Raw genomic sequence first — 23,220 nt, forward strand, 5'->3', positions numbered from 1 at the left:
TGCTTACTTCAGATGTGCCACCCCATCCAGGGTGGTTGGAACATTGAACCTTCTTGTATATTCATGCATCTCAGGAAAACTCTTCTTCATGTAGTCCTCAGCACTGCTCTCTCGCACTGTCCCAAAGCGGAAACCCTGAGATGGATGATGAAGCTGAGCAACAAGTATAATAAAGTTGAATTAAACATTGAAAAATGATGCCTACTCCAACAACAGCAACAACAACTTATGTTTATATAGAATCTTTAATGTAATGAAACAACCCAAGGCACTTTACTGGAATATTGCAAAATTATGACACCAAACAAGGAGATATTAGGTCAGGTGACCAAAAGCTTGGTAAAAGATAAAGGTTTCAAGGAGTGTCTTAATAAGAAAGTGAGGTAAAGAGGCAGAGAGGTATAGGATGCTTGGGGCCTGGGCACATCCCCCAGTGATGGAGCAATTAAAATTAGGGATGCTCAAGAGGTCAGCGTCAGAGGAGCTCAGGTATCTTGGGGGGTTGTGGGGCTGGGGTAGAGTACAGAGATAGGGAGGGCGAGGCCATGGAGGATTTGAAAACAAGGATGAGAATGGTAAAAGCAAGATGTTGCTTGACTGGGAACCAATGTAGTTCAGCGAGCACAGGGGTGATGGGGAAAGGGGCCTGCTGCGACACAAGTAGCAGAGATTTGGATGACCTCAAGTTTACAGAAGGTAGAATATGGGAGACCAGCCAGGAGTGTGTTGGAATAATTAAGTCTAAAGGCAACAAAGGCATGAATAAGGGTTTCAGCAGCAGATGAGCTGAGACAGGGTTGAAGTTGAACGATGTTACAGAAGTAGAAATAGGCAGTCTTAGTGAAGACATGAATATGAGGTCAGAAGCCCATCTCAGGATCAAGCGTGACACCAAGGTTGCAAACAGACTGCCTTAATGTCAGACTGTTGCTAGGGAGAGGGATGGAGTTCATAGCTAGGGAACAGAACTTGAAGCAGGGACTGAAATAGCATCAGTCTTCCTAATATTTAATTTGAAGAAATTTCTGCTCATCCCATACTTTCATCTACTCCATGTACTTTCCTTTGCTTATTTTCTCATTACCTCTGCAACTGAAGATGGGCTGAGGTAATGTTTTTGCCCCATTCGTTTGTTTGTCTGTAAACAATATAATCTCTAAAACTAATGGACAGATTTCAATGAAACTTGGTACACAGATAAGGTATGGCCCAAGGAAAAATTGGTTAGTTTTTGGCAGATGTGTATCTGGATCCAGATCCTGGAATTTTTTTAAGGATCCGTTAACATCGGGAGATAGGGTGAATTGATGTTTATTTAAGAATGTCATTGATTGTTTTAGATTGCTATGGATTGCCCCAGCTGCTGTGGTGCAATTTGTCACAGCTGTCAAATGTGAGCAGAGTTTTCAGAGCAGGTTGTTGGATGTGCATGGACCTGAATCCTCCATCAGTGAGATGGAAACTCTTCATAAAAAGATTTATTTTTTTCAGCTTTGTAGTTACAGAGCATCAACCAGGCAGGGAAAAGCCTCAAGGAAGAATTGCATCATTGTAATAATGTTGAGTTAATACAGTGTGGTGGAGATATGTGCTCTACACAGTGCCCCCTTTACTTGGTTCTCCTGAAGCTGCTGACCCCTGTTGACGTATAGGATTTTACATGCTTTGTTTGGAGGACATTCTGTTGTCTTGATTCAGTAGTGGTCTGGGTGATTTGGTGGTGGAATTCCTGATTTTACTAAGTGATATTTCCTAGCGAGAAACCTCTCAAAATTCCTAACCTTCACTTGGTTGTATCACTCTGTCCCTTCCATAATGTGTATTCTAATCACATTTCATCAATTCATACAGCACAGGAGGCCATTCAGTCTGTTGTGTCCATGCCAGCTCTCTGCAAAAGCAACTCACGTAGTCCCACTCTCCAATTTATTCCCCATAGCCCTGCCACTTTTTTTCTTTTCAGGTAATTATCCAATTCTCTTTTGAAGATCGTGATTGAATCTGTCTCCAACACACTCTCAGGCAGCATATTCCAGAACCACTAGCTGTGTAAAAAATTGTTCCGTCATGTTGCTATTACTTCTTTTGCCAATCACCTTAAATCGGTGCCCTTGGTACTCGACCCTTCCACCAATGGGAACAATTTCTCCTCATCTATTCTCTCCCGATCCTTCATGATTTTGAACATCTCTATCATATTTCCTTTTAATCTCCAGCACCAGTTTGTCCAATCAATCCATGTAACTGAAGTTCCTCATCCCTAGAATCATTCTTCTAATTTTTTCTGCACCCTCTCTGATGCCTTCACATTCTTCCTAAAATGTGGTACCCAGAATTAGACACAATACACCAGTTGAGGCTGAGCAAGTGTTATATAAAGGTTCACCATAACTTCTATGTCACCATCTATAAAGCCTAGGATCCCAAATGCATGATTAACCACTTTCTCAACCTACACTGCTACCTTCAATGATTTGTGGACATATACATCCAGGATGTTCTGCTCCTGCACCCCTTTTAGAATTGCATCTTCTATTTTATATTGCCTCTCCTCATTCTGCCTACCAAAATGAATCCATTCACACTCCTTTGCATTAAATTTCATCTGCCATATATCAACCCATTCCACAAGCCTGTCTATGTCCCATTGAAGTTTACCACTGGCACCCTCACAGTTCACAATACTTCCAAGTTCAGAGTCATCTGCAAATTTTGAAATTGTACCCCCAAACCGGCACCCCCAACTTTAGGTCATTAATATAGATCAAGAAAAGCAGTGATCCTAACACCAATCACTGGTGAAACCCACTGTATACCTTCCTCCGGTCCAAAAAACAACTGTTCAATATTCCTCTCTGTTTCCTGCCACTCAGCCAACTTTGTATGCATGCTGCTGTTGTCCTTTTTATTCCATGAGCTTTAACTTTGCTGACAAGTGAAGTTTATCAAATGTCTTTTGGAAGTTCATATACTCCACATCAACTGCATAATGCTCATGAACCCCCTAACACCTGATCAAAAAACTCAAAAGATAGCAACTAATTTGTGCACAGCATGCTCACGCAAACACTATTGTGATAATGACCAAATGATCCGATTCAGAGATGGTGCTTGAGGTATAAATGTTGAGAAGGACACCAGTGAAAACTCTTCAGTTGTTCAGCAACCAACTTGGATTGAAGTGGCATCATTACAGATAGGAGTAAGGGAAGCAGATACAGAGCCAAGAAAAGGTATATTAGGAGGTTAGTTAACGGAACTGAATGAGTGACTGTCATACAGCAAACAGACACTGTTGGAAAGTAGTGAGAATAAGGTCCTGCATTGCGTACCCATATTATTCACAGCTGTAAAAGTCCAGCATCAGGGGGTAGAAATCTGAGGCTAAATGTGTAAATCTCTGCTGCTGGTGTAGAATGTGAATTTGTAAAATTAGCTTGTCGTTTTTATTTTCCTATTTTATTCCCTATTCATTAAATTTCAGGTATTACAAATGCTGGGCTTCTAAAAGGGCAGCTGTTGCAATACATCAAGGATGGTTGTACCATCACATTAGTGTTTGTGGGAGACAATAACTAACTGGGACAGGGATGGAAGCTATTCCCCTGCTTCAACGTCGTACCTTCAGCTGAAATCCTGTTTAAGTGGCAGAACCCGAATTCACCCCCTTGACATCAAGCTTCCTTGTACGAGGTGTTGTTGTTGTCTGGCTTTGCACTGGGTGCAGTATAACTAGGGTCTGGTACAAAGCCACTTCTAAAAAGCGCCCAATAAGTCTGACACCTCAGGCAGTTTATAAGTTTACACCAAGATTATGACCATTCCTGCCTGCAATCTGAAACATTATAACAATCTACTAGCCATAGAGTGGAGCCCTGTCCAACCTTCATTGGCTCACTGTTTCCCAACATAATGAATTGAAGAGTCTTATCTGCAGTAAGAATCTTTTCCATGGATTTGTGTCCGGTATCTGCAGTCTTCTCTAGCCCTACATCCCATCTCATGGCCATCAGTATTGATCCCTGATTTTCTGTGCATCCCATCCAGTCTCTGCTCCATCATCAGCCAACTTAGCCTTACCCTGGAGTTCCAACCCTGAACCCCTCTAATTTTTGCTCTGCTATTAAAAGCATAAAACTATAATTTCAGACATGCCTTTAGTAATCTCTCCCACTATCCTTTAGTGTCTCTATTCCCTAAGCCCAACACCCTCCTCCAATCTCCTCCAATTCTGGCCTCTGGCACAACCCAATTTTCATTGCTGCACCATCGGCAAACATGCCTTCAGCTACATGGGCTCTAAGCTCTCAAATTCCATTCCGAAATCACTTTGCCTCGCTCCGCCTTCAAGTGGCTGCTTAAAACCTACCTCTTTGACAAAGCTTTTATCTCCCTATGTGACTCAGTATCAAATTTTGTTTATCAACACCAATTATGAAGCATTTTGGGATATTTTATGATGTAAAAGGTGTTACATAAAAGTAAGTTGTTGCTGTACAACTCATCATCGAGTTGTACGTTAGCACATAAGCAGAGATATTGGATAACCCACAATGAGACGTGAGAAAAAACAGCAAGTTGGGACAAGCACTGAGTGATCAGACAATCAGAGGGGGAATGCTTTGAAGCAGACCAAGATATAAGTTATTCTAAAATTAGCAGAAGTTGGCCTCTTAGTGAAGGTCAATAAACTCTCTCAGCCAGGGATCATTAATCATAATTGGAATCTGTCACTGACTCAGAAAATACTGATGAATTTTATAATAATGTTGAGCATTGAAGCACCATCAATAAATTATGTTTAATAAATAATAAACAAACTAAATAGCAGGGAAACAAATCTAACTTCCAATACGTGCAGCTGGACAGTTTTAGTTCTTTTTATCCAAACTGGAATAGATAGAACCAAATTAATCAGAAAATTAAATGACTGGAATGCTTGGGATGCCATGCAGAATAAAACAATATTCCGGTTTTTGGCTATTTTTCTCTGATTTTTATGTTTGCACGTTCACAGAATTGCATGCTGGATATTGTGTCACTCCACCAAAACCTAATGGTTATTTAACTCTGGTGGGCATGACAGTCAGGTCTGATTGTGTTCTCACCCAATGTTCACCCATACACTTTCCAGCAGCGGCCATTGGACAGTGATCAGAAGCAGGTACATTTGCTGCTTTTCTTCTCTGTCCTTCCCAAGCTCAAGGCTTGGAACAGATCTTTCCTGTGGCTGCCCTTACCCAAATAATTAAAGAAACTGATTAATAACAGATTTGCAGTCTTTTTGGTTTCAGAGTGGAATTCCAAAGAATGAATGTGAAAAACAACATTCCATCATAATGATACCTGAAGGGGTGAAACTTGGACCCCATTGTTTAACAATGGCCAAATCATCCGAGACCGTTTGTGAGGACAATGAAAGACAAATACTATGGTCACTTGACAGAAACCAGGTTCCTAATAAGGGACATTTAGTAAGACACATAAAGCAGCAAGGGGAGAGAAAAAATCTCGACCTGCAAAGGAACAGGACCCTGCCATCAGCAGGCAGAGAATTCAGGCTAGCTTTTATCTATATTTGACCAAACCAGATTAAGGCCATTTAAATAGTCATTAAAACAATTAACCAGGCAGGTGAAGAGCCCAGGCGGCCTTCGCATTTTTCATGGAACCTCATCCACGGGCGGGATGAGGTTTCATGAAGGTTTCATTAATTAAATAAAATTTTTTTATCAAAATTCATGAACATGTCCCAGCTCATGTGACACTGTGACATGAGGGGATATGTCTTAAAATATTTCCTTTTCTTTATTTAAATTTTTAAACCTTAACCTAATCTCCCTGAGGTACTCAGGGAAACCCCCCGCCCACACAGGAGCACTCAGCGCTTCCGGGCGCACGTCACACTGGGCAGGCCTTAATTGGCCCACCCATGTAAAATGGCGCCGCGGCCCCAACTGGAGGCGCCGATCGAGTTCGCGCCCGCCCCCGTGCAACTCCCCCTTTGGGGAGAAATTTCTGCCTATAATTGTATTGTCATGTTGCTTACTTTAGCTGTGCCACCCCATCCAGGGTGGTTGGAACATTGAACCTCGTTGTATATTCATGCATCTCAGGGAAACTCTTTTTCATGTAGTCCTCAGACTACACCACAATTGCAGTCCAGCTACAATCAATGGACTGCAGTGGTTCAATAAGGCAACTCACCACCACCTTCTCAAGGACAATTAGGGATGGGCAATAAATGCTGGCCCAGCCAGTGATGCCCATGTCCCATAAATGAATTAAAAAACTCAGCACGACCAAGGATTAAGCCTGCACCTTTCTGGTCTGCAAGGGTTGGTTCCACAACAGAAAGTGTATTTGATCGCTGAGACATCAAGGTAACATACTGTCTGAATATCTCTAACATTTACAATCTCTTCCTCTGTTAAATATTTACAAATCATTTTAAGAATTGAGCTGTGCGTCAAGCCAGCAGTCAACCTCTATCATGGTTTGTGCAATCTGCTGCTAGCATGCATCATAGCTGAGGTGTTTATCATCCTATATCTATTACACTGATATCCCTGTCATTTTTCATTATTCCTGCAGTGTTGTTTCACAGAGTCACCTCTGGGGCCAGGATTCAAATGCAGCCAAGACTAGAGATGCAGGTTGCATCATAGAATTGCAGAGTGCTACAACACAATAAGCCTTTAGGCTCATTAATGCCTGTGGAATTTTTCTCCACATTACCTACCTGGTCAAGCATTAATCTTTTGCCCACTTCATTCCCCACACCTTTTGTATTCCTTTTCAAGAACCTACCTAACTGCCTTTTAAGAGAATTTATGGACCCTGCATCAATAATGGTTTGTAGCTGAGAATTCCACATATTTACCACGGTTGTGTTTTTCTTCTCCTTGTGTTTATTTAGTAGATTAATATCAAGACACCAACCATGCATGAAGGATTGGTTAACACAAAAATACACAGGGTCATTTATTAAGTACTCGAGAAGTTGGGAGCAGTATTACACCGTTGGAGAATTTGTACACATGTCTGAGTTGGTAGTCACAGTTTGTTCCGGGGAAGCTAAGTCTGAATCACATGATACATTGCACTATTTCCCCTCATAACATAAACACACCCACCATCTGGGTAAAGAATTTTGTTCAAAACTCCCCTTTAATTCTTTTTAGCATCATCTTAAAAGACCTCTTATTGACCAGTGTAAACAATCACTGCTTACCTTATCCTAAGTATTCATAATCTTGAGACAATCTTGTAACTTTTTAAGCTTTGTGAAGAATGACCAAACCTTTCAAGCCTCTCTTCATAACTGTAAGCTCTCATCTCAATAGCATCTAAACACTTTGTTTCTCGATTGCTTTTCTACCCTTCCTTTAAGGGGGTGCTTGAAACTCTTCACATTGCTTCAATTGTGCCCTATTAAGGACGTGGACATGTTCAACATTGCTTCCTTGTTTTTGTAATTTATGTCTCTAAATACAAAACCAAAGATTCTATTTGCCGTTTTGTGACTTTATCCACTTATGAATCCACCTGTAATGGGCTTTGATTACTAGGGTCCATTTGGTCTTTACATAACATAAGTCAATACCTCACTTCCTTAGAGTAAAGAAGTCCGGCCTCAAAACCAACCTCAGTAACTACTCATCTTTCCAGTCCATGAAATGTTCTTTCTTCCAAACCTTTAACTTTCAGCCCATCAACCATCTCTCTCTACCCATTTGGGAACCACACACTTTTTAGAAAACCGTGTTGATTTATCCTGATTATTTTACATTTCTCCAAATGCTTCATGCTTTCCCCCATATTGTAAACTCTAGTGCTTGGACTTTCCATGGAGTTCACTTGATCTTCTACCCTAACTTCGCCAGAAGATCAACCAAAGAGTCCCCAAGATTTCTGACATTTTTCTACCGAAGTTATAGTAAGACATTGAGAGAATCCCATGGATATTCTACTCCTAGAAGTTTACAAACAACTGAAGTGAGACAAAGTGATTTTTCTGGCTTAGCCCAGTATCCTCTTTGGAAGAGAGTATGATCCTCTGGCAGAATTTTCCACAGAATTTTGAAAATGACGATTAGGCTATTTCTTAATCATCTTTTTCAGCATCCTTAGACTCAAATCAATTATTTTTCTACCTCAAGTATAGGCAATTTCTTTAGTACCACTTCTATTTAAATAGTAACCTCCACTAAAAGCTCTACAGCCATTTCTGACGGTTCCACAATCTCAACGTATACCTTCCTCTGAAAACTGAGGCAAAGTATTTCTGACTTTCCCTCACTTTGGGCTTGTGGGTTTGTCCCCTTCATCTGATAGTAGTTCAAACTCTATCCTTTCTATCATCTTCTGGATAACATTGATGAAGATAACAAACTAGGATGGCTTTAGGCTCAATCCCCATTTATGCTGTTTTTACTAATCTCCGCTGTACTGACGATGACAATCTAATTGGTCTCTTTGGGTTAGAGAGGAAGTAAATCAACCACGGTTCTTGCTCATGATCACATCCATGACCCTTGCTGGAAAATATATATCACACATGAAGAATGGTCACTTGGGTGAAGTGGCAGAGAGTGTATAGCAACATGGAAAAATAACCAGGAAAGGGATCATTGCCACCAGAAGTGGATGAGGAGTGGGGGTGCGGGGAAGAGAAATTAAGAAAAAAAACATCTTTACTAAATGAATTTAACCATTGAAGATGGAGCTTTATTCTATATCTGGCTTTTGCTGTATCTGATCTGGAAGCACTTAATGGAGGAGTGCAGAATGAACTTTACTAACATGTTTTGCAATTGACCCAGGAGCACTTGATGACAGAACTGGGTGACTGGAATAGGAAAGTTCATGTTCAGCACAGAACTCTCAAACATATATAACAAAAATAAAGAATATTTAACAATATCTCACCGGATTTAGTAAAGAGCGGAATATGAATGCTACAATTTTGGGTAAGTTGAGGAAGACCACAAGGAGCTCTGTTCAAGAAATCAAGTCTTGGGGTAGCAATATTTTTTATAAAGGTTGTCGGGGAGAGGGAGTGATGGAAGTGGATAATGTTGAAAAGGTGGGAGTAAGCAGTCTTAGCGATAAACAGGGTATGGGGTTTAAAGTTCAGCCCCGGCTAAACGAGGCGCTAAGGCTGCACATGTGTTGGTTTATTGCTCTGTAAGCAGCTGAGGAAGAGGAGTTCAGAGGAAGTGGAGTAGATTTTTGGTAGTAGTCTTCAGTCTTCAGAGAGTAGATGGCTTCAGGTTTGTTAATGCTCAAATTGACAAAATCTAGAAGGACATGAGGTAGAAATCACAGGGTGATAAATGTCTGGGCTTGTTTAAGCAGAGGTTGGGAAGGTATGAGGAAAATGAAGAGGAAATAGTCAATGAGGTGGCTGTGCAGATAGACTCAGTCCTTGAGTTGGAAAAGTCCATAAGTCTCTCAAATTTTGCATTGTAGGTGAGAATGGGACAGGTGTAGATACCAGAGAAGTCAGTTGGACACAAAAGTCCTATCAGGGACTCTCCAAAGTTAGAGCAGAAAATTGTGAAGAACTCGCGCCAAAATGAATACCGTTGGATTTTAAGGAACTTCGGGCTGTGACAAGAGTAATTTGTTCTTGTGATGTTAAAACAGACAAGTCAGGTCAGAGCTCAACCCTGACAGCAGAGTAATACATTATACCTTATAGGCTGCAGTGTGTGTAAGATCACAGGGTATTTACTAATAAGGAAGGCTATTTAGCCCTGTTGAGTTCATTGATTCAGAAAGACCCTAAAGTTCCTCCATTGTACCTTCCAATTATTTCTTAAATGAGTCCAAAATTCTCACCCACTATTCTATCCGGAAATCCATTCCATTTATTGATCACATTGCTGTCCTAGGTACAATCTATGAGCAATGTTACTGGAAATCTGTTTGTTTTTTGATAAAATATTTTTAATAGCTTGCAATTAATAAGCATCTAAATCTTTAATTACGTTCAAATTTTGGGTTTCAACAGAATGGGAAAGGATTGATGAGCACAAGATAGAGATGCCTTACTGAGGAAATTGGCTGCCTCATAAAATGGAGATAAAAATCTTTTTGGCATTGATAAATGAATTCATGTCAAGGAAGGGAGTGCTCTCGAAACATGAACTGACATTCAGCAAATAATTTTACCAGAGCTGTGCAACTGGGTGTTGGCAATCTGCACAGATATCATTAATATTATCGACTGCTGGTGCAGTGAAACTTTCAGCTCCAGGAGTTTGCATTCCTCTATAGACTAAAGACAGATAGGTACACGGAGATAACTTTAACTGGCATTGATCTTCGATGCAGAATCTAGAAGCTACCAGCTTGCTCAACACAGTGAAACAGTCTCCAATTACAGCAGAGCATTTCAACCTTCAGTGATTATCCATTATCTTTCTTAACTTTAGGTGTTTTGGAATAGCTCAGCAGCACAGACTATTTCTAGTTAAGGGTTTTTGATTTTTTTTTAATTGAGGAAGTCAACATCCTCTATACTAAAGAGTAGCCTTCAAGAAGCTCAGTTTCCTTTCTCAAGTCAAATCTAGTAGCTTAATTTCCATAATGCTTAAATTTAGTTTCAATACCTGTATCTGGGAAGAATCTTCTAACCCATTTCTCACAGTCCTGGAAAGGATCTGAGAAAAATGTTAACCATTTGATAGGTGATTCTTCTCTCATCTATGTTTTTTCCCCATCATCTATGCAAACATAGAATCCACAGCATAGACTATTCAGCTCAACTAGTCTATGCTGATATTTACACCCTCCTCCAACCCTAATTTAGCTCTTCCTGCCCTGCCTATTATATTGATACTAATCCCCTCTCTTTTATTTGTTCTTTGTTCATGGGATGTGGGCTGCGTTGGCTGGGCCAGCATTTGTTGCCCATCCCTAATTGCCCTTGAGAAGGTGGTGGTGAGCTGCCTTCTTGAACCACTGCAGTCCATGTGGTGTAGGTACTCCCACAGTGCTGTTAGGGAGTGAATTCCAGGATTTTGACCCAGCGACAATGAAGGAACAGAAATTTAGTTTCATGTCAGGATGGTTTGTGCCTTGGAGGGGAATTTGCGGGTGGCGGTGTTCCCATGCAACTGCTGTCCTTGTCCATCTAGGTGACAGAGGTCGCAGGTTTGGAAGGTGCTGTTGAAGGAGCTTTGGTGATTTGCTGCTGTGCATCTTGTTGACGCTAAGCACTAAAAAGCCCATCCTACATATACTTTCTCCTACTTGTGTTCTCACTATGTTGAAATGAAGGAAATAACATCATTTCATACTGTAACTCATTCCTTCCCATTAAGTCAACAGCCTGGAATGCTTCTGCTTTCTCCATCTTCCTTTTCTCCTACAACCGACAGGATTTTAAAGCACAAGCCCGGCATCACTTAATCTCTGATTTAACTGGTCATCTCTCCTATTCTGTTTAACCGTGACATCCTGCACCGTGAACCTTGGACCCTCACATGGGATTCTCAATAAAAGAGTGCAGGAAATGGCCATAGTGCAGAGCAAGAGTGGGGAAAAAAGCAGAGAAGATGAGGGGAATCTGCAATAAAGCCCATCCTTTTTTGCTTGACCACAACCCCACCCATCACCCCCTTCTCCAGAATCTCTCTCAATCGCTTCCCTCTCCAGAGAACACATTGTCCTGTGACCCATTTTACATTAACCTACTTCAATCCCTTTCCTGGTAATGTGATTATTCACTGGGGGAAAAGGTTGCCCTTCTGCTCCTAACTTACTCAACGTGTAGCACACATGTAGTAACTTGCAGTGCAAGGCACTGTTTACAGCTGGGTCAGGGGAACAGCCAAAACTGTAAAAATAATGGGTGATTTTCAAACGCCCGGGACCTTGGACCTCACTCTAATGAAGGGGTCAGTAAGGGATCGACATTGCCTCAGTGAAAGGCAATGTTGGAACATGACTCAAAACAGACATTAGACCTTTTATCTATATTTGTAAGGGAAAACTGCCTGCTCCAGGCATGGGTAAAGGATGCCCTTTCTTTGCCCTTACCCAATATAAAGGGCCTCTTACATCCACTTGGGAGTTTGCCTCTTTAGGAGGTTGTCCCACACAGGGTGACTAACTCTTATGGATTAAAATAAACAACATTTTGATCATGTGGACCAGGGGAAGGTGGAGGGATGACCAGAACTCCCCCTGGTGGCCAACTCATTCAAAGAGGAAAAACAAAGGCAATGGCAAAAGGAGGCTCCCAGGCTCATTCCCATATGCTGTCCTAGAAATAAGGGACAAAAGGGACCCCTTCAGGGACACAGGACAAACAATCAAAATAAGGGGCAATAGCTTAAAATACAGGCCAGTTGGTCACCCTGGCTACACAGCCTAATTTAACCACCAGTGACCTTCCAAGCAGCCAATTAATTGCTTTTCCTGTCCTCAGGCAGCAGTAACTCACAAATCAAATTAGACATTTTTTAAAATAAAAAATCAGGAAAAAAGCAGTTGTGGTAAATGTGCAATTTTAAGCACAGGTTAAGTATCCTTTATCCGAAACTCCCGGGGCCGATCGCTTTTCGGATTCCACCATCCTGGGGGCTACCATTGACCAGAAACTAAACTGGACTAGTCATAAAAATACTGTGGCTACAAGAGCAGGAATCCTGCGGTGGGTAACTCACCTCCTAACTCCCCAAAGCCCATCCACAATCTACAAGGCACAAGTCAGGACTGTGATGGAATACTCTCCACTTGCCTGGATGAGTACAACTCCAACAACACTCAAGAAGCTCGACACCATCCAGGACAAAGCAGCCCGCTTGACTGGCACTCCATCCACAAGCATTCACTCCCTCCACCACCAACAAATAGTGGCAGCAATGTGTACCATCTACAAGATGCACTACAGAAACTCACCAAGGCTCCCTACACAGCACCTTTCAAACCCACAACCGCTACCATCTAGAAGGACAAGAGCAGCAGACACATGGAAACACAACCACCTGGAAGTTCCCCTCCAAGCCACACACCATCCTGACTTGGAAATATATCGCCGTTCCTTCACTGTCTCTGGGTCAAAATCCTGGAACTCCCATCCTAACAGCAGTGTGGGTGTACCTATACCGCATGGACTGCAGCTGTTCAAGAAGGCAGCTCACCACCACTTTCTCAAGGGCAATTAGGGATGGGCAATAAACACTAGCCCAGCCAGTGATGCCCACATCCCATGAATGTTTAAAAACAAATTGATTTTGATTTTTGGATATCATATGTAAGCCTAGACCTACTTACATTTTAATGACCGAAGCCCAGGCTATCTATAGTTTAAAGTAAATAAAATGGATAGAAAAGTGCCACTGAATAATAAAGGCAGGGTACCTGTCATCAGTTCTCACCCGTGGCACCCTCTGTGATTCTGCTTGTAGGAGTGGATTTGCAAAGTAAACAGTGCAGACAAAAATTGCAAAATAAACAGTGCCGACAAACAACTAGGCTTCCTGCACTAAAGGTTGGGTGCAGTTGGCAAGGTTCGTGTCAGCTCAGGTCAGAGACTTCCCGTGCTAAATGTCAACGAGGTTCAAACAAAGTGTGGTTTTCGGATGTGTTTGGCTTTCGCACATACGGATAAAGAATACTCAACCTGTAATTGCATCAGTGCCCGAACCCTCTGGGATGATAAATAGATTCGCTCTAAAATTCATATTCATGATGTAAATCAGGGCTCATTCAAGACTCTGCATTTGCAAATATTAAAAGATCATGTTATTTCTGACAGGGCCATTTCAGTGAACCACTTTCTAAAATTAGTAAGAATTGACCTGTGATTCCACAGAAATTGCAAATAGTGAGCTCCCATGATATAAAAAGGTAAAGGTCTAGATGGGCACGGTACCAACACAAACCCAATAGGATGGTTCCAGTTCCATCCCTGGTCCGTACTGAGCTGAGCTAGGTGTAGAGAGAGCTACAGATGGTTTCATTGGCCCTGCATAAGGAAGGGAAATTAATCCAAGGTTTCCTGTTTCTGTTGGCTATCCAGTAACTCAGCCTGATTGTTTGACCAATGGTATTGTGCATGGGGTACCATTACAACCAATCTAGACTCTATTTCACCCAATGTTCAAACGTAAACTTTCCAGCACAGGCCAATTGGATAGTGATTTGGATTAGGAGCACAGATATATCAATTTTCTCCTCCCTAGTCCACAACATTGAGGCCAGCACTCCGATCGTCACACAGTCCAATTTCAGTTAATTCAGAATTGAGCAGGGGTGCCCTTGGGAGCTCTCAAAGTTGACTTGAAATAAGAACTTAAACAATCAAAGCTCCCTCTTGATTTCCGGCCTGGGCTGTGGGAGACAGGAACTTGGACTATTCATATGATCATTTTAATTTATGAAATTAGAACATAAGAAATAGGAACAGGGGTAGACAATTAGGCCCCTCAAGCCTGCTCCGCTTTTCAATAAGATCATGGCTGATCTTATTGTGTTTCAATTTCCACATTCCCACCTAACCCTGATAACCTTTGATTCCCTTGCCTAACAAGAATCTATCTCCCTCTGCCTTAAAAATATTCAATGACCCCTCCTCCACCACCTTCTGAGGCAGAGAGTTCCAAAGTCACACAACCCTCTGAGAGAAAAAGTTTCTCCTCATCTCTGTCCTAAAAGGGCAACCCCTAATTTTAAAACAGTGCCCCTTAGTCCTGGACTCATCCACAAGAGGAAACATCCTTTCGATGTCCACCTTGTCAAGGCCATTCAGGATCTTGTATACTTCAAACAAATCACCCCTCACTCTTCTAAACTCCAGTGGAAACAAGCCCAGTCTGTCCAACCTTTCCTCATAAGACAACCCACTCATTCCAGGTATCAATCTAGTAAACCTCCTTTGAGCCGCCTCCAATGCATTTACATCCTTCCTTAAATAAGGAGACCAAAACTGCACACAGCATTCGAATTGCGGTCTCACCAATGCCCTGTATAACTGAAGCATAACATCCTTACTTTTATGTTCAATCCCTCTCGTAATAAAGGATAGCATTTCATTAGCCTTCTTAATTACTTGCTGTACCTGCATACTAACTTTTTGTGACTCATGCATTAGAACACTTTGATCCCTCTGCATAGAATTGATATCCTCTTTAAAGCATCTCCAGAATTACATTGTTAAATGCGTTTCCATTTTCTTTTCAAATAAAATGCTCTGAAACCTTTCTTTTTTTACCTTAGCATCATGAATCCCAGAAAGTTCCTCAAAGGTTTTCTCTCCGACCATAACAGCAGCCAGGTTAGCTGTATAACTGGATAAGACAAGGAGGCAAAATATTGCCCAGAGGTTCATTAAGAAACGCCCAGTCCAACATTTGGGTGTCTTGCTAGAGACAGTTCGTCCAAAGAGGATTGCATAACACAAGTTAAGAGCCGAGGAATAGGAGAACACTTTTATTCTATTTCTTCCATTGGGTGTCATTCCAAAAGGGCTTTTCCACTCGTAAAGTGTCAGAAACAAGGCCGTGAGGTGGAGAGCCACAAAAATCCCAACCCACATTGACCAGTGTAATGGCCACATAAAAGCGCCAATGGGAGCTGCTGTGTCCCTTGACCTCACTAGGATGGCTAAACTGGTGGAATAGAAGGGGCTGGTGAAATCTATCACCTTGCTGCGTGCTGAATTGATGCTAAAGGATGTGACTGCCATGTGGGCAGCACCGCTGAGGAGATCACCCACCAATCCTGTCCATGCACCATTTTTCCAGGTGCCATACTTCCCATCTCCAACAATGTACAGGTCAAAGTCAAAACCAAGGTCATCTGACAGCTGCTCCAGGAGGTCCATGCAGTAACCATAGCAACACTTCTTATACTCTGTTGGCACTGATCCATTTTCATCGTTCAGCTCCTCAAACAGTCGTGCCAACACGGCAGGGTCTTTGGTGTGAGGATCCAAGCACAGGAGGCCTGCAGGACAATTACCGTCACGGTCAACCTCCCTGGTGAAAACAAAGGGCAACTCTATCAATGTGACAACCCTCAGCTTGGAGTGAGATGAGCTGCTGTCCTCATTCAATTCATTCTGAATTCTGTTGGGCCAGATGCCTTGTTCAATCTCAATTTTCTGTCGGTTCCATTTGCCAACTCTGACCCAGGTGGGTTTTCCGAATGGGTCCTGCCGCAGGTTCCAGATATGGTAACGGTGATCGCTGCGAATATGAGATGTCTCCTGTACATGGATGTAACCTGTCACCCCGTCAAACGATGTGTTTGCCAAAAACCTGAATGGAATAAAAGCAGAAAAAGAACTTTAACAATGGCAACAACAACATGCATTGACATAGTCTTTAATGTAGTAAAATGTCCCAAGGCCATGTCATCACATAAAATCCCAAGCCACAGAAGATATTAGGACAAGTGACCAAAGGTTTGGTGAAATTGGTCAGTTTTACAGAGTGTCTTAAGGGAGGAGAAGGAACTAGAGAAGCAAAGAGATTTAGGGAGGAAATTCCAGTGCTATGCCTAGATAGCTAAAGGAATGGCTGCCGTGGGCAGAGTGGGGCAAAGGAAATTGTGAATGCACATAAGGCTAGAATTGGAGGAATGCAGAGTTTTTTTGAGGGTTGTAGAGCTGGAGGTAGTTACATAATGGATTTGAACACAAGGATAAGAATTTTGAGGCACTGCTGAATCTAGGTCAGCAAGCACAGGGGTGATGGTTGAATGGGACTTGTTGCAATTCAGGATACGGACAACTGATTTTAGAGTCACTACAGTTTACGAGAGTGGCAGGTGAAAGGCTGGCCACAAACATTGGAATAGTTGAATCTAGAGGTAACAAAAGCATAGATCAGGTGATGGGCTAAAGCAGGAGTGGAAATGTCATATTTACAATGTAAACTGTTGCTCAAGTTTTAAATAATCTAAATATAATACATGTGAACACAAAATTAACTGTGAGAAAAGATCATCAGCTCTTATCTCAACATGTAACTTTACATACTGTCCTCCCCAATAATGAGTGGAAGATAATTTCTGGGAGGCGGGGAGTGAAGGAAAAGAAAGTGAGAAAAATAACTGTGGTCAATTTCAGGGAAAATTCTGGGAAATTTCTCCCAGACTCCCTAAATCAATCAGGTTCATGCCACATCACTTGTCCTTACCTTTCCCCAATCATCAATTTGTCGCAATCTCCTTGGGATCACAGCACAACGGAGAACCAAGAAAACAAGCACCTCCATCGACTTGACCAGTACGAAAGATCGCAAATTTCCGATCTTAATTTGGTTCTGATATCTTTCATTAGCCTAATCAGTCAAAAATCTGTCCCTCAACCTCTTAAGATTTTCAGCACCCTCTTCCACTGCTTCTCTGGGCTGCCTAATCCACAAGATCACATCTTATAATCGGTTCAGTTCCCTTGAGTAAAATGGTCATTTAGAATTTTTCAAATGCAAAATCTTCGATGTGATGTCTCATGTGATAGCAAATACCAGTGAGATATTCTATCTAGGATACACATGGGAGGAATGGCCACTTGAGTAAGTTACTGGAGGCTAGCCCATATTCTTCAATCCCAAAATCCTGTGAAAATGAGTCCTTCAGGATAGTGGAGAGAATTGGAAACCTCCCAATCTCACCCACGCACATAAGAGCATTGGGCTGGGTTTTACAAGTGTCGTATTTTCCCCCTCCACTCCTCCCCACCCAACTGAAAAATTGGCTGTCAGCCTGCCCCCCCAAAGGCTGGGAGCAGCCTTAGTTGTTTCAGGGCAAGACTTCCACCCCCATCTGAGAGGACCCTAGAGAGTTCCAGGCCAATCTGATTGGATTACAGAACTGCTGGCCAATCAGTACCTAGTTTGAACAGTGGCCACTGCTGGGAATATAGGCAGTCCCTGAGAGGTGGTGGTGATGGTGCCCAGGCTTCAAGGCAAGTCCAGGGTTTTGAATGAGCCTAGCTGGCAGATCCCAGCGATGGAGGGGGTTGGGGAGGAGCTGGGGTCTGAGAATCCGGGGGGAGGGTGGTATGCTCTTGGCAGGGGATTCACACACTGAAAGCTGCTGGGCTGCCCGCCTGCCCGCGGGTAACATAGTGGCAGAGGTGGAATGATGCCCTTGAGCAGCCATCAATCTCACTGTGCAGCTGATAGGTGTATCTCCCATGAACATTATCCAATTGTGGAGGTGGGGCAGTTTGGATTGGTGCCATGTTTAAAACTCATTCTCAGGACGTGGACATCATTGACAAGATCAGAATTCACTTCTCAACCCTAATTGCTCGAAAAGATGGCGGTGAGCCTTTTTCTTGAACGGCTGAAATCTGTTTGGTGAAAGTGGTTGCACAGGGCTGTTAGGTAGGGAATCCCATGATTTTGGCCCGGTGACGATAAAGGAAAGGCAATATATGTCACTGAGTGAAAATCCTGGACCTCCCTCCCTAACAGCACTGTGGGTGTACCTACACCACAGGGATTGCAGCAGTTCAAGAAGGTAGCTCACCGCCACTTTCTCAAGGGCAATTAGGGATGGGTAATAAATGCTGGCCTAGCCAGCGCGCCCACATCCCATGAATGAATAAAACAAAATACATGTCCAAATCAGGATGTCTTGAAGGAGAACTTGGAGGTGACAGTGTTCCAATGCACCTAATGCCCTTGTCCTTTTAGATGGTCGAATTCAGGCTTGGAATATGCTCTCCATCTCCTGCCCCAGCTGCTGAATTTTCCACACCTGCTATCAGTGGCAGAGTAAAAAAAATCTGTGCATGGGACCTTGACAGCCACTATCCATTGGGAAGAAGGATGTATTGGATGCTCCGTGCCCTGTCCCAGTCGGATGAGTGGGGGGGTGGGCGAATGGAGTGCTATCAGGAAACATGAGCTTCTTTGCACTTCACCATCCAGAGAACCCAGTTCAAAGGGTGATTGCTAAGTGTCACTGAGATGAACAGTCTGTGGACACCTGGTAAACATGGACAGCTGAAGCCTGTTTCAAGCAGGGTTAATGATAACTGACTTATGTCAATTTATTAAAGTCAGGTTGTCAGACTCTGTATCATTTCCTAGCAGCTTCCCAGGATCAGCATTGACTGCTTCAAGAAAAATAAATCTCTTAAACAAATAGCTGCAAGTAACAAAGACATTTAATCATAATGAGAGTTTGGGACATAATCATTTTATTTTTTATAAAACTTATTGATTGCTATCAGACCCAGAGATCCTGGGTTCAACTTCTGGCTGTTATTCTCTTGGCACCTCCCCCCACACCCCTTCGTGCCTGCTGACACTTAATGCTTACTCTAAAACATCAAAGGCCACTTGGGTGATTTACAGTGGCTGTGGAATGATAACTCTAACCACAGTTGAGGGCTGAAGAAAACAGGGGAATAAAAAATTGAATTCATTGAAATGTTTACATGATAAGAGTTTTACCTTGAAAGATATTGACCTGAAGATAACGCTCCTTCTTTCTGTTTGTCATTACAGTTCACCATGCTTTGGATAAGTGTCGTGTCTGGCTGAATAAACACTGCTGTTGATATGGCTCTAGCTATCAGCTCCACCGCATCCCTCACATAATTTCCCAGAACTGGTTTGTTCACTTCACCGTAGGCAAGGAGACCTAGAGGTAGGCCTGTGGTTTGCAGCTCCTCAACGTTTAGTGGATGACCAATAACCCAGTGAAACTCAGGGGAAGTCAAACCCAACCCAGCTGCCGTTTCAAAGACAAAGCCAGAGCATTTGGCATTACTGCTAAACATCAAAACAGAAGTGGATGAGTCCTTTAAATCGTTCAATTTCTCGTGTAAAAACTGAATGATGCCTGCATCATCCAAGTCTGTTAAGTTGAGTAAAGCCCGCAGTTCAAAGTTAGAGTTGTTGCTCACGTAGCTGAGGAACCTGGAGATATCCCAGCTGTGGCACAAAATCACACTGACATCATACCAGGAGTTGGTTTTAAGGACATTGATGAGCAAGTCCATCAAGGAGGCCACTGAGCTTTCCATGCTCATCTGCAGATGCAAAGGATTCTGGAAAGTAAATTAGTTTTGGAGTTAAGAGTTGGAGTTTGAAAACAAGATTATCTAAAACATCAAGGATAAAAAGGGAATTTAAACTCAAATCTCCAGGAATAAAACCAGCTTGGCACCCAACAAACTCAACACCAACCCAAAATTAATCCAAACCTCTGCCAACTCACCCAGCACTGGGCCAGCATCCAACTCACCCAATACCGTAACTGAATTCCTATAACCTCTCCAGTTCCATTAGGTTACATTATTCCATATCTACATTTTTCTAAACCTTTTGCCTTCCTGCATCCAAGTTCTACAGACTGACTTAAGCGGGCTGTGTTCCTGCAGGGAATGAGTGCTCTGTATTAATTCTATAGATGGAGCTTATCAGTAGTTTGGTTAAGAGCTCCACATGTTAGGCACTTAAGAAACTATTCAAAATGTTCAGTACAGTTTGAGTAAAAATTTATTTTTCTAAGCAATATTTTAGACATATTTTTCATGCATTTCTGGTTCTACCGTTCTGATTTTAAAGTAATTTAGTCCAATCTCAACATTGTAGGCATCGGATTTCATGCTGGGGATTTGAATGCAAGTTACCTAACTTAAGAAACAAATGCAACAATTACGCAGGCTCCTGACAAGGCTGATAACAACTTCCACCTTAACTCCCTCCATGGATGACTATCCTGCCAATAGTCAGTGCCTCATGTAAGAGCTATTTGAAGACCCAAGGATGACTTCCCTTCAACTAGAAGAATCATTACCTTTGGGAAAAGAGGAGAAAATGGAGAGGAATGAAAATATCTACACTAGACTTCTAACAACTGAACTTTTGTTTTTGTCTGCGTTTAAAATACATTAAAAATTCTTTGGGGGAGAAATTAATGATTTGAGATTCATTTTCCCCTCCACCCAATGATTACATCCTAATTAATGACATTTGCAGAATGGGATTAATTGTTAAAAACATATTAATCCAGGTTTACTGTACTCAGTACAAATTTATTCCTTGTTTGTTGTACAGTGTCTTGTACAATAAGAAATAGTGCCTGCTCTGAATGAGTTTGAACAAGAATCTTATCAAAGCATTAATTCTGGTCAATGCTCAGGGACATGGTATATGGATTATTTTGAAGCTTGATGTCAAGACATGAAACATTGCACACAGGTAAAACAGTGAACCTGACTGATAGAAGTCTATGCTACCCTGTCTTAATGCATTGGCATTGGAGTGGGCTATAATTCAGCACCATAGGGATAGTGGACTGATGGCCAATTTTCTTCTTTCCTCCCCTGAAGATGCTGAATGGTTGAGGGGAGAGGGAGGGAGGAAGACAAGGTTCCTGAGTAAACTGAAGAAAACCGGAGGAATTTAAACACCTTGACGGAGATGTTGCTTAACTACTGCATCCCCAGCAGGAGGGACCTGCTGAAAATAGTAGGGTACAAATCAGGAAAGACAGCAAATGAGAGAAATGGGCAATCAATTTGTTTTTGTCTATGGTTGATGTAATTGATACAGTTGAGGGAGGAATGTTTTCCAGGACACCTGCTCTTCTTTAAATCGTGCCATGGGTTCTGTAAGGCCCACCTAAAGGGCGGAACACAGGGTTTTGGTTTAAGTTGGTATGGCACAAAGAACAGAAGGCAGGCAAGTCGCATATAATTACCAGCTGTTCCCCAGATTTCTCCTCCCAAAGTTTCAGCAAATGCAGCAAAGACTCAGAGCCAGATTTTTTTTTACTGAGGTGGGTTTGCCATGTGGGATAATTTTCCAACTCAGCAGACCTGCCTCAGTTTAAATGGTCATATTAGGGCCAATTTTCTCTGCGGCGAGGCTGGGGCAGGATAGAGTCAGGACCGCTAACCCCAAAAGCAGATTGTAGGTGGCTGGGGGTCAGGTGAGTGCCTAGGTGGGCCAGTTAGAAGGCTCACCTTAGTTTTCCAGGACTTTGTCCCAGTTGTTTTAAAAGCTGTTATGCCCGCCAACCCTCAACCCCCACATTCCTTCAACCCCATGCCACCATCATGGTCCCTCATACCACTCCCCCATGGTCCCTCCATGCCAACTCATGCCCTCTATCCACCTCCACACCCTCTCATAACTCCTATGGCTTCTCCATACCAGCTCATGCCCCATCCACTCCCATGGCCCCTCATACCTCCATGCCACTTCCATAGTCACTCACCCAGCATCTACCATGGGTATACCTCAGGAGTCATGTGGAGATGAAAAAAATTAAACTTCTAACAATTTAATATAGTTCTCACTCATATACACTTGATAGTGAAAAACTCCCATTCACAAATCCCATTTAAACCTTTAAAATCTCAAGTGTTCAATCGCTTAGAAAAAATAAATAAATTTCTATTCAATAGCCACATCAAAGGCAGCTAACCCTTTAATAGCCCCTTTAAACTGTCAATCAAACTGTGACCTCAGAACAGCTGCTGATATAATTGTAGCTTCTAAAACTCAGCCAAGAATTTATTATGAAATAACAACAGCCCTTGGGAAATGTCAACAAAGAATTCTATTGAAACTGTACAGATGGTAATATTTTTTCTAACATACACCAGATGGAAAGCAGTCCAGCAGCAGATGATTTTTTTAAAACTCTCTCCTTAAAGTCTGTTTTTTAAACAGACTTTATCTGCCCTTCAAGAGCATTTATGTCCACTCCATCAATTCGTCACTTTCATGCTGCTGGTTAAGGCTATAGGAATAGCCAAAATGGGAATCACACTCTGGCCCCCTCCCCCCTCTCCTCCCTCTCCTCCTGCCAGCAAAAATTAAATCTATTGGAAATGGTGGTGGGACTTCTGCATTTGGGGCCCGCCCTCTGTTTTTAAAAGGTCCATGGAGATTTCCTGATCCTGTAAAACTCCAACTCTGTCTTTTTTGTGTCCATTTGTGTACAGCTGTACTGTACCAACTCTAGCCCTCTCCTTGGCAACCATCCGAGGTTGAGCCAGACCTTTCACTTGGAGTCATATTTGACCCAAAAATGGGCTCCTGATCACATATCCGCACCATCACTAAGATCTCCATAAAATCATTAATACCTCAGCTCATTTTCTGTTGAAACCCTCATCCATGCCTTTATTATCTCTTGAGTCGTTTATCCCAACACTCTCTTGGTTAGGCTCCCATCTTCCACCTTGCATGAACTTGAGCTTGTCCAAGCTAAACTTGAGCTTTT

At 42.3% G+C, this 23,220-nt stretch overlaps 1 protein-coding gene across 1 annotated transcript in view; it reads right to left on the reverse strand.

The window, feature by feature from the left end:
* grin3bb (glutamate receptor, ionotropic, N-methyl-D-aspartate 3Bb) overlaps positions 1 to 23,220 on the reverse strand; it is a 55,193-nt gene that overhangs the window by 13,013 nt on the left and 18,960 nt on the right. Inside the window, exons 2-4 of the mRNA XM_078554743.1 lie at positions 19,431 to 20,029; positions 15,230 to 16,277; positions 8 to 153 (exon numbers count right to left, since the gene is read on the reverse strand). Of these exons, the coding sequence (XP_078410869.1) occupies positions 8 to 153; positions 15,230 to 16,277; positions 19,431 to 20,029 (1,793 nt within the window). The remainder of the gene's footprint in view (positions 1 to 7; positions 154 to 15,229; positions 16,278 to 19,430; positions 20,030 to 23,220) is intronic.

The sequence above is a fragment of the Cetorhinus maximus genome, chromosome 13 (genome assembly GCF_964194155.1).
Source record: "Cetorhinus maximus chromosome 13, sCetMax3.hap1.1, whole genome shotgun sequence".
In the NCBI taxonomy this organism is placed as follows: Eukaryota; Metazoa; Chordata; class Chondrichthyes; order Lamniformes; family Cetorhinidae; genus Cetorhinus; species Cetorhinus maximus.